This window comes from Pseudophryne corroboree, chromosome 1, assembly GCF_028390025.1.
Source record: "Pseudophryne corroboree isolate aPseCor3 chromosome 1, aPseCor3.hap2, whole genome shotgun sequence".
Taxonomy (NCBI): Eukaryota; Metazoa; Chordata; class Amphibia; order Anura; family Myobatrachidae; genus Pseudophryne; species Pseudophryne corroboree.
Genome location: NC_086444.1, coordinates 1069983544 through 1069996523, shown reverse-complemented (window position 1 = coordinate 1069996523; position 12980 = coordinate 1069983544). Strand labels below are relative to the sequence as shown.

Below are 12980 nucleotides of genomic sequence, written 5' to 3'. Positions count from 1 at the left end.
ACAAAGTTTATGTACACTGAGCCATCAGAAAACAAATGTTTCAATATCTCACTTTCACTCAAAATATTCCGTATTTCAGAAAATTTGGAAATGAGATACTCAACCTGCATTTGATCATTCCAAAATGGTTTGACGTAAAAACTCCTTCAATTACTTTGTGTGAAGAATTATTATTGGAAGCATGAACTGAACCATACTGTACTTGCCTACTCTCCCGGAATAAACAGGTGGCTCCAAAAAATCGGCCACCCAGAAGAGTGGGCAAGTCTCCAGAAACCAGTCGCCATTCACCACCCACGTACAGCGTGAAGTAGACGGTCCGGGCATCCAATGGCGTGCTTTGTGCTAAATCATAGTCAAACCCCCTGCTGTACAATGTCCGTAATCTCGCCATTGTATAGCGGGATGGGAGGGGGTTGTGTGTGTGTTTGTGTGACTATTTTGATAAGATTGCATCCACCACGCTCCATACCATCTCCCCTGCCATGTCACGCCCACTCCGTCCCCCTAAGCAGGAACACGTACATGAATCTTGCATACTAAACAGCTTCTAGCTATCAATTTCCTAGTCCATTCTATAAATGACAGCTAGAAAGTAATTAGTGGTAATGGGCAATTTTTCAATTTGTCCTCTTCAGAAGGTTTAAAACATTTCCTGCAATGTAAAGCTGGTGCTGTATGTGCTGGCCTGCTTGGCTGTGCCCACAAAGATCAATAGTAAGATCTAAAAACAGTTGCTTGCTCCCTATTGGTCTGTGGTGTCCCACCCTCATCTGCAGACATGTGGGCTAGATCCAGGGACACATCAATAAAGGAGGAGGCCATGTGCAGTCTCCACCCAGACCTTCTCCCCCCTAGCCAGCAGAGCAATAGACTCTGGGCACTAGCATCAGTAGGAGACCCTAGTGCTGTTCCAGAGTCTAGTGCGCATGTACGGGTCTCTATGACAATGTAGCAGCTGCCATTTTCCCAGTGATTTTCCTACTGTGCCAGAACCCCTGTGCCAGTAGCTGGATCTATGTGTTACTGATATTATCTTGCATTCATGTCCAAGTTTCACATTTATTTATTTTCTGTGCTAGTGTGAGCAGCACACATAGAATGTCATAAAGGACAAAGTGATTTCTATTCTGAACTACTACTACCCTAACAGGGCTTTATGGTGCCCAGTGCCCTCTGAATGCATAAAGTTCCGACAAAGGCACAGGCTTGTACAGCTCCGGGAAGCCGTACTGGCTGCAGTGTTCAGGTCTGGATACCCAAAGAACACTCCAGGTGGCACTGCACCAGCAATACTGGCTGGCACTCAGCTAGCCAAATGTAGGAACCATGGGGCAGCAATGGTGCTGGACACAGAGCCCTGTTCTCTGTGCGATGGCACCGCTAGCACAACACTTGCTATGGCTGTGACAGTACCCATGAAGCTTAACTTTTCATGGTATTTTGGACATTTTTGTAAGTCAGCGTTGGGTTATCAACCCTGCATGTCCTTTCTGCAAACTGACAACACAGATTAATGCCTTGATTATTACTTTTTATTTCGCTGCACAGACAATATATTTTATTTCAGACCTTGCCCTACTGGAGCTTGTACTGACATAGAAGTGCACACATACTAGTATCTACTCAGAATCCAAATGCCTATCAGTATGTTTCTGGAGTTTGGGAAGATGCAGAAGCACACAGAAGAAACCCACACAAAATAAGAATATACAAACTCCACACAGAGGGGCCACAACAGGGAACTGAACTCATGACTGCAGCACAGTGAGGCAGCAATGCTAACCAATATTCCACTGTGCTGCTTACAAAGCTATAACAGATATTAAGCTATTAAAGGTTTCACACATAAATCACGTAGAGTATGTTAAATTATGGCTCAGTACTTACTTTTGTTGCCCATATGACCCCAACCAGTAATATAACAATATGTGTCTGGTTCCACCAACTGGCCCTTGTTTGGTAAGCAGACGGGTCTCACGTAGCTTGTCTCCACAATGTCTTCATTTAGTTCCACAATGCTGATATCATAGTCTACCACGGCTCTGTTGTACCGTGGGTGGAGGATTATCGTTTTGACCAGACGTGTCTGCATGAAATCAGATGGGTGATCCAAGTTGTTTATTCCGAATACAACCTTCCACACAGCAGCCTGTTCCCTCCTGAGAAAATATTACGTCACAGACTTTGAAAATATGCAATATATAAAACGATTATAAATATATTTATTAACAGAATATTAATATCTTTCTCATAATTACATTTTTTGTGTAGATTTACTATTCTGGCTATGGGACACACAGGTGCGTGCCTAGTTTAGGATGTGAGATGTGCCCACAAATGAAGATTTCCAGGATTACAGTCCCAGATGGGAAAGAAAATGGCAACAAGAGATAAACATCACCTTATTCGTCTTCCCACTGTCACTTTAGGCGTTAAGACTAACTCTTCACTCATTTTAACTTCTAGGTATTTCTTCTAAATATCTAACTCCAAATAAACTGGAAGGAAAGGGGGTAAAGATTCTAGAAGAGAAGCGACTTTGGGGGCTATTCAGGTTTATTAGCAAACCAAAAAAGCACACTAATGGGTAAAACCATGTGCACTACAGGTGGGGCAGATGGAACATGTGCAGAGAGAGTTAGATTTGGGTGGGTTATATTGTATCTGTGCAGGGTAAATACTGGCTGCTTTATTTTTACACTGCAATACAGATTTCAGTTTGAACACACCCCGCCCCAATCTAACTCTCTCTGCACATGTTATATCTGCCCAACTGCAGTGCACATGGTTTTGCCAAGTTGTGCGCTTTTTTGGTTTGCTAACAAACCTGAATAAGGCCCAGTGTAAGGAGGACAGAGAGCAAGCGAAGTGAGAGGAACACAGCAGGGGGGTCAACAAGTAAGAGAGATTTGACAGGAAACGAGTGGAGGTTTAGAGACCAGGAGGGGAGAGAGTGAGAAGATCACTACTTCTGAAGTGGAAATAGTCATTTCTTGAAATTGAAAGATAATGTTAACAGAGCATCTGAGGGAACAAGGAGGAGAGAGGAGGATTAGGCGAGTTTCTACAGAAAAAGAGTTGCTAAAAAATGTAAAGTCTACTAAAGAAAAAGCAGTATGAGAGAAAGGGAGAGATTTAGGGGTATATGCAATTGCGGTCGAATTCCCGAAATTGTTGAATTTCTGGTCATTTTCGCCCAAAAAAAAAATTCGCCTATGCAATTCAGTGCTTTCCGACCAAAAAACGGACTTTCAAAATTCGACTTTTTGAAATTCGAATTTTTGCAAATTCGACTTTTCTGCAATGAAACAAGTGCTGCAATTCGACAAAAGCATATTCAATTCAAGTTTGGAAATTCGACAGCAGTGCTTTTAGACAGCAAATTCGTCATTTTCAATCCGCCACACTTTGGAGGGTGAAAACAATAAAAAATATTTTAAACATGTTTTTTTTGGTGTTTTTTTTTTTAGGAATAGCATATCTATTTATATTAGAAGGGATTAGGTATTTTTTTGGAGGCACAAATATTATTTATATATTTTTTAAAATATTATTTATTTTTTTATTTATTTTTATTGCTGGAACGGTAAAATCCTTAAAAAAAATGGCGTGGGGTCCCCCCTCCAAAGCATAACCAGCCTCGGGCTCTTCGAGCTGGTCCTGGTTCTAAAAATGCGGGGGAAAAATTGACAGGGGATCCCCCGTATTTTTAAAACCAGCATCGGGCTCCACTAGCTGGACAGATAATGCCACAGCCGGGGGACACTTTTATGCCGTGCCCTGCGGCCGTGGCATTAAATATCCAACTAGTCACCCCTGGCCGGGGTACCCTGGGGGAGTGTGGACCCCTTCAATCAAGGGGTCCCCCCCCCCAGCCACCCAAGGGCCAGGGGTGAAGCCCGAGGCTGTCCCCCCCCATCCAATGGGCTGCGGATGGGGGGGCTGATAGCCTTTTGTGATAATGAAAAGAATATTGTTTTTTCCAGCAGTACTACAAGTCCCAGCAAGCCTCCCCCGCAAGCTGGTACTTGGAGAACCACAAGTACCAGCATGCGGGAGAAAAACGGGCCCGCTGGTACCTGTAGTACTACTGGGGAAAAAATACCCAAATAAAAACAGGACACACACACGTGACAGTAAAACTTTATTTCATACGTCGACACACACATACTTACTTATGTTCACACGCCGACATCGGTCCTCTTCTCCATGTAGAATCCACGGATACCTGAAAATAAAAGATCAATATACTCACCTCAGCCATGGTCCAGAGATACATCCACGTACTTGGCAAAAAAAGAAAACGAACACACGGGCCACCGGACTGAAAGGGGTCCCATGCTGACACATGAGACCCCTTTCCACGAATGAGACCTGTCAGTGACAGCTGTCACACAAAGGTCTCTAAAGCCAATCAGGAAGCGCAACTTCGTTGCGCTCACCTGATTGGCTGTGCGCTGTCTGAACTCAGACAGCGCATCGCACAACCCCGTCCATTATATTCAATGGTGGGAACTTAGCGGCTAGCGGTGAGGTCACCTGCCGGTCAGCGGCTGACCGCGGGTAACCCCACCGCTGACGACAAAGTTCCCACCATTGAAACTAATGGAGCGGCTTTGCGATGCGCTGTCACAGCACAGACAGCGCACAGCCAATCAGGTGAGCGCCACGGAAGTAGCGCTTCCTGATTGGCTGAAGGGACTTCAGTGACAGGAGTCACGTGATGTCCCGGCATTCGGGAGAAAGGGGTCTGATGTGAAAGCATGGGACCCCTTTCAGTCCGGCATGGAGCGGGTGTTCGGTTTGTTTTTTTAACAAGTACGTGGATTTATATCTGGACGTGGATGTACCTCTGGACGCTGGAAGGTGAGTATAATTTTTTCACAGGTACCCTCGGATCGTCGGAGACCGTGGCAGTCGGCGTGTCAACATAGGTAAGTATGTGTGTGTCGGTAGTGTGTAATAAAGTTTTACTATCAAGGTGTCTGTGTACTGTTTTTATTTGGGTATTTTTTTTCCAGTAGTACTACAGGTACCAGCGGGCCCGTTTTTCTCCCGCATGCTGGTACTTGTGGTTCTCCAAGTACCAGCTTGCGGGGGAGGCTTTCTGGGACTTGTAGTACTACTGGAAAAAACAATATCTTTTTATTATCACAAAAGGCTATCAGCCCCCCCATCCGCAGCCCATTGGATGGGGGGGGACAGCCTCGGGCTTCACCCCTGGCCCTTGGGTGGCTGGGGGACGGGGACCCCTTGATTGTAGGGGTCCCCACTCCCCCAGGGTACCCCGGTCAGGGGTGACTAGTTGGGTAGTTAATGCCACGGCCGCAGGGCACGGCATAAAAGTGACCCCCGGCTGTGGCATTATCTGTCCAGCTAGTGGAGCCCGATGCTGGTGTTAAAAATACGGGGGACCCCTACTCTTTTTGGCCCCCGTAATTTTGGCACCAGCACCAGGCGCAGAGCCCGGTGCTGGTTTTAAAAATACGGGGGATCCCTGCCCAATTTTTCCCCGCATTTTTAGAACCAGGACCAGCTCGAAGAGCCCGAGGCTGGTTATGCTTTGGAGGGGGGACCCCACGACATTTTTTTTTCCGGGTTTTTCCCGTTTTTTAAAATCGCGGCAAAATCCGCCAAATCGGCCGATTTTCGCCCGCGGGTCTGTCGAATCCGTTTTTCATTGAATATGGTGAATTCCGGCAGCCACCTGCCGGAATTCACCTGTCGAATTGAGTCGAATTAAAAAACGGCGAAAAATTGCCGCGATTCGCCATGAATTGCATATACCCCTTAGTGTGGGGTAACCGTGTAAATTAAGTTCTGATAAATCAGAGAGTAATATAGGAGATAGAAGGCAGTTAGATGATGGACAGTTAGACTACAATACTACAAAGACAAAGGTACAGTATAGAAGTAGAGAAAGGGTTACAGAGAGACCTCTGCCAGGGCTGTGCTTAACAGTTTGTTCTTGCATGGGCCACTTTCACCCCAATCCCAACTGAACCACATACGTGATAAAACTATCAGGTCTCACATCATACACCTGTTAGTAAGCCCTGTTATGTGGCTACCATGGAGCATCTGAGCTGCTGTTGCTCCCAGACATTTCCTCTTCACAGTAACAGCACTTACAGGCCCTCAGAGTCTCTCTGATAGGCAGACTTTGACAAGCTGACTTGTTGGAATGCGGGCATCCTATGACAGCTGAAAGTCACTCAGTTCTTCAGTAGGAGCCATCCTACCGGCTGCTAGTGGTTAGCTATGTATATTGCATTATGTCATGCACCTATAACAATGGGTCTGGATAACAAGGCAAAACACACTAATTAGAATTTTGGAGTACAGCCAAAGCACAGTGTAGTGGAACGGCAGAATTCTCCACTACCTACAAGTTATTTCTCTGTGCTGGTTCTCTGTGGAAATTCTGGTTTTAGGTGGTTTGTAATATATAGGCTTGCCATAATATCCCTTTAATCTGGGACACCTATGGTATATACTTTATACATTTTCTGTGGCGGACTTAATTCAAACCTGTGTTTTACCCTGTTTAATAAGCCACAGAACCTGTGTAATTCATAGGTGTCCTGGATTAAAGAGAAAGTACGGGAAACCTAGGTTTGTAGATTTCAGCTAGTGGATTCCAGTAGACAGAAGAAATGCATACTGTAGGCTTTTAGTGAACAAGATGTTTTCTCTGTATAGGAAAGTGCATCTCAATCATTCAAAGAGATCACCAGGGAAAAGATCCCAGCGTAATCATGAAATGCCAAAGTACTTATGGAACAGGAGGGTACAATAGTTCTGAGCCAAAAGGGTTAACAGATGGACAGTCCTACAAAGCCAAAACTAATGCCTGACATAAGCCTCAATTACACACAACTAATTACTAGCCTCGGGTTATCAGACCATTCTCTGATGCAGAAAAACACAGCTGAACGGAAAACGTGTTCAGTAATTGTGAACTGAGACTGTGGCTCCTGCAGTCCCTAAACACCAGATCCCTCCTGGTCATTAGAGATTTCAGGCCAGCATCCCTGGCATAAGGGACCACATTATTTAATTAAAAATATTGGGTCTTTAACATGTGGCTCCGCATGCATAGACAGCGGCTTTGATGGCAAGCATTGGGAAACAATTTGACAAGGACTGAAGTAACAAGTGCCCTGACATTGTGCAAGTTTTGATGAAGAAAAAAATCAAATATTAATCTGTATTGTCTCAGAAATTGTGCTTTCAAACTTATAGTTAGATATCTGTAACTGGCTCTTTAATTCCAATAATGGTCAGTCTTTCTTACAGTAGAATTTTCTGTCAAGCTTTGTCCTAGCTTGTGACTAAGAGCATACTTGCATACGTGGTGCTTAGATAAAGACCCTCGTATTTAGATAACCATAACTTAATGACATTTTATGAGTTTTGATAAGTAAATATCAGATGAACCTTCGGCTTTAAAAAGAGCACCATGACACATGAACAGAGATGACCTCTTTGCTGACAAAGCTTATTAAGAAACTCCATTGGTTTGAATGGGAGATCCAAGACTCATGGAACCAGTCTGCCATCTTCAGGAAAAGATCAGCCATTTCATCTAGCCCAGCTGATCATATCGGGATTTCCTGTTTGTGACCATCAGCCAATCAATACTCCCCTTGTTATCTGAATACACGCCCCATTGATTAATAAATTATGAATTATTGTATAATTATGTACTATATATGTGAGCCTGAAATCCCCTGAAGGGACGGGCATCATTGATGAAGTCTGTCTTGGGTCACGTCTCTCTGCTCAGATAAATGGGCGTGGCCTCTTCTTTGATAATAAATTCTATATGCTGAATATCATCACAATGGAGACTCCCCAATTCTTTTAAAATAATTAGGCATTATCAGTTTGAATCAAATGGCCTGACTCCTAAGTGGATACAAACCCGATTGTTTTGCAGTTGAACAATTATTGGTAGCCTGAGCATGCATCTAAGCATGGGCGTCTTAACAGAGGAGGAAGCCCGTGTCCAATCTTCTCAGTCGGGGACCCCTCCTCTACAGCTGGCACCCCATCAGTATAACAGAGTCTGAGCACTAGTTGCGCAAACTTCTTGGAGACTTTCTAACTGCGCATATGCAAATCTCCGGATAAATGGCTACAACGCCATTTACCAGAGATTTGAGGAGAGATGCTGCCACCGGCGGGGGACTCCGGAGAGGTGAGTATTTAAAAAATGGGTGCAGGGTGTGCAGTACGGGCACACACTGCACCCATTATAAATGCACCACTGTATCTAAGTCACACTGCGCATGTGCAGGAATGGTCTGGTGATACCGGTTGCAGAGCAAATTTATATGCAAAGTGATTGACAGACAGGGACTGTTTGTGGGTGGTAATGGGGAGGTATATTGTGACCGTTTTGGGGGCGTGTTTAAGGCTGCGACTGAGATCCCATACTGCAATGATGTGTAATCATATTAGCAAAGTTGCCAGTGGGCGCTTTAGTAGAAATCCTGGCAGCTGCGACATTTGCATATTTTCACAGTCGCTACAAACAAAGATGCAGCTGAGACTGCATTACTGTACAAATCTGAATAAGGCTCATAATATCATGATAACATATATAACCCTTTAAAAATTTAAATTTGCCATTAAAGTAACTTAAAGTCTCAAATTATATTGTTGATCAGTTTCCTGATTTCATTATTTCTTTGTGCAAGTAGACAAGTCAATACATCACACCATCTGGAGGGGATGCGTTTGGCATCCCAGCAGCTGGGATGCCGACAGTTATGTGACCAACACTGGAATCCTGACACCCCTCAGGAAACATCCCGAGGGTTAGAATCGGAGTGGGGTGGTGGGGGCTTAGTGCCCGGGGTGGAAGAAGAGTAAGGGTTAGGCACTAGGGCGGTTACGGTTAGGTTGTGTGTGTGGGAGGGGGGGGGGGGGGTAACTGTAGCCGACACACTCGGAGGGTTAGGGAAGGGGAGAGGGATATAATACTTACCCCCATCCGGTGTTTTAATTCTCACTGTCGGGATGCCACGGTCGGTCATGTGACCGCCGGCATTTCATACCCGTCTGGATAGACATTGGTAATAGTAAGTGTGGTAAGATAATGTACATCAGAGTAGGTTAATGAATTCAAGATATCCTTACATTTAATTAACTTTGCTGCCAAAGCATCCAATACATCTCAATAGAAAATGAACCTAAAAAGTTTTCCAACTCTTTATGTTGAGCTCTTAGTTTCAGTCTCTGCATTCCACACAGAAAGCCAGCATGGCTTCATACTGTATGTAGCTGTCAGTTGGTCCTCACCATGCTGTGTAGCAGCGTCTCTTTATAGAGTAAGAGCAAATAAAACAAAATTCCACGAAAATACAGATGCACAAAACTCCATCAATGTCACAGATGAGAAACGGCAATCCGTGAGCGGTCCGAACCCCGGTGCCTGATGAGATTTTCACAACCAACTCTATTATTTTTAATGTCTGTTAATTTTCCTTGCCAAACATTTTCCATGGCCACCGCTGGCAATATTTCTCCGTAATGGGGCTCTCCAGGGAAACATTCTCAGTTATTATAAGGTAGGGAAGGAATTATCTACGCTGTAAAGAGGTTTGCATCTATACTGTGCCCTTAGTATGGTGAGCATGAAGTCATTACAATTGACGTAACATTAATCTTTAACAAAGTTTTTCTCTTCGGTTTAATGCTCTTGGAGAATGATAACAACTAATAATGCTGTCTGCGTACAAGTTAATATGCATTGCATAATGTTTAATGTACAGTTGCCACAAATTTTTGAGAACCGCTAGCCAATGGCATATTTTGCAGCATCCCAACATTTTTTAAAACAATGCTTTTTATTAATCTTTTCAATAAGACAGTATACAATAAGATGGGCATACACAGAAACGTAACAATAAACATTGTGAACAGATTTTATAGCAGCTGGTTACACATCAAACAATATATACTAACAATATACTGTATAAACAAAGAAACAGTAAAATCCCAAACAGCATATACAGATTACCAGAAGGCCCAGCAAAAGATAGGGATAGTGTTGATTGAAATGATCTGGGGAATGTATCTGGATGGAGTGTAATGCAAGGCCAGCAACCCTCAAGTCTCCTGTATATAAAGCTTCACCTTTAGCAACCGCCTTTCCTAGGTGGATTAAGGGGGTCATTCCGAGATGATCGTAGCTGTGCTAAATTTAGCACAGCTACGATCATTCACACTGACATGCGGGGAGACGCCCAGCACAGGGCTATTGTGATGCCTTTGCACTTCAAGAGTAGCTCCTGACCAGCGCAGCTTTAGCGTGCTGGCCAGTAGCTACTCATCGCTCCCCGGCCCGCAGCGGCTGCGTGTGACGTCACACAGCCGCTGCGGCCCGCCCCCCATTCGGTCCGGCCACGCCTGCATTGGCTGGACCGCACCCACGAAACGGCGGCCAAATGCCGCCGTTCCCCCCCGCCCAGCGACCGCCTCTGCCTGCCAATCAGGCAGAGGCGATCGTAGCAGCCCAATGGCCTTCGGCTGTCTGGCATGCGCCGGCGCATGCGCAGTTCTGACCGGATCGCACCGCTGCAATCGTGCACGATTGCAGCGTGCGATCGGGTCAGAATGACCCCCTAAGTCCACCCAGTACTCAGATGCCCCCAGGTCTTAATGTTAGACAAGGAAACTATTGGAGGCTGGGTAAGTGCAAGGAAATATGCTGGAGTAGACACCCACCTGGCTCAGAGTGGGTTAAAGCTGGACGGATAGGCACACACTAGACAAGGACTAGACAAAACTGGACTGGTGGCAGGTACTGGTAAATAGCAGGAGTATAACCCACTGGGATGAGGACTGGATAAGACACATATCAACTGGTAAATAAATGACAAGGAATGCTCTGAACTCACAGTGGTTGCTACTGGCAGACAACAGACATCCAAACAACACAGAATGCTCCAGGCCAGTGGATGTTACTCCTGGCAAATGCAGTACCAACACAAAGGAGCAGAGAAGACATGGAATTGTTCAGAGAACAGAATAATAGGACTATGACAAAGTCATACCCTCCAACTGTACCTTTTTAATAGGTACAGTACCTTTTTTTATGGTCTGTACCGATTTTTGGCTCTCCAAACATCCATTGAAAGTATAGGAAAATTAGAGTGGCCACGGCCCTTTTCTCATTTGTACCGATTTTTATGTGTAAAATGTTGGAGGGTATGCAATGTACACAGATAAACAGGCCAGAGAGAGACTGTAGTGGAATGGGACTGTGGTAATCGCATACCTCCCAATTGTCCCGATTTTCGCGGGACAGTCCCGTTTTTTAGGGACTGTCCTGCTGTCCCACCCGAACGCTCACAGAGCGCTGGACATGGCCCCTCAAGTGACGAAAATGGTGCGTGTGTCCTTCTTCATACAATAAGAAAGTTGGAAGGAATGTTAGTAGAGACACAGGCGGCGGTATGTGTAAAGCAGCTGTATGTAAATGAAATTATACTGGATAACAGAAAGACCAAGATACAGACAAGACAAAGAACAATTATAGTGTGGAGAAATCCCCACTGCAGCTAAAGCAAAGACAGACAGGAACCAGACAGGACTGGGTCTGGCAACAACACTTTAGCACAGGATCCCACAGGACGAGAATATGAAACAGAGAGCAAAAGGCTTCCGCGGCAAACAGGATCTATGACCAGCAGGGAGTAATGAGCAGACTGGGAATATAAAGAGAGCACCAACCAATGGCAAGGTTTAACGCAGCCAGACCCCCTTTAATTACTAACTCAGTACAGCTGTGCTACTGCACATCACCCAGGCCCCTGACTTAACAAGAACCACATGCTGAAGTCAGGTAATGAAGCACTCCCAAACAGGTCTGCTGCAACACACAGAAGCCAGTATCCAGGTTGCTAGGAGACAGGCAGATCAGCAAGCAGGGATGAACTGCTGCTGCAACTCATAACAGACAGCATACTAGTCTACTTTCTCTAGCATCCATAAGGGAAATTGGGGAAACTAGTACGATGGGGTATAGACGGGGTCCAAAGGAACCAATGCACTTTAAATTTCTTCAACTGGGTGTGCTGGCTCCTTCCCCTCTATGCCCCCTCCTACAAGCAGTTTAGAAAAAAGTGCCATCAGGAGAGGATGCACATCTCTGCAGCTCCAGAGAGTTTTCTTCAATTTCTTTTAATCTTTATTTTTTTTTGGTATGCTGTCTGGGCAACCGCATACCTGCACCGTGGGAGTTGTGGGTGGGGGGCAGGGGGGGGGGGGGGTAGGTCACCGGCCTTACGAGGTGCAGAGCCGCTTCCCCGCTGCAGAACCACCGTCCTGAGGGGTCGTTGTTCAGTGGGCACTGCGCCTTGGCTGTCACAGCCGCAGCATGCCGCACACCCCTAATGCTGACTGAAGGTGACATCAGTGGTGAGTACAAACCGGGGGCCCTGCTAGGGGGTTCCCTGGTTCAAAGTGTGTCTGACCACTGGTGCTTTGTACGGGACCCTCCCAGGGGGGTCCCGCTAAGATCCCCTGCGTAGAACTGGCACAACAGGGCTTGACTAGAACTTGTGATGTTTTAAGCTTAAAAGGAGACTTTTGCCAGTATAATATATATATATATGTAACTCCAGCGCTATTGGAGGGGGTGGAGCTACCTCAAAGCGGGACCTGAGGTGTTTTGGCGCCTTCCTCTGCTTACTGCAGCACAGATAGCACACACAGAACTTCCTGATCCTCAGACACGCTGGATATCTGGTACAGGGTGTAGCAAAGGGGGAGAGCCGCTTGTGTACACTATCCTGGTCTTATTTAGGACAATAATTGTTAGTGTTTCCTGTATTATAAGGAGCTGACAGCCTCACTGGGGCTGTGCAGCTCAGGGTGTGCTGATGTCCTCTCAACCTCTGTGTCTCCTCTCACATACAGTAGGGCATGCTTGCATTATAAACTGTCTGTGTGTATGTGTATGT

General features: G+C 45.5%; 1 protein-coding gene across 2 annotated transcripts in view; it reads right to left on the bottom strand.

Annotated features, from left to right (window-relative positions):
* Nucleotides 1-12980, bottom strand: part of CORIN (corin, serine peptidase) — a 521516-nt gene that overhangs the window by 64762 nt on the left and 443774 nt on the right. For both annotated transcript variants that reach the window (XM_063920973.1, XM_063920972.1), the window contains exon 20: nucleotides 1891-2162. In XM_063920973.1, the coding sequence (XP_063777043.1) occupies nucleotides 1891-2162 (272 nt within the window). The remainder of the gene's footprint in view (nucleotides 1-1890; nucleotides 2163-12980) is intronic.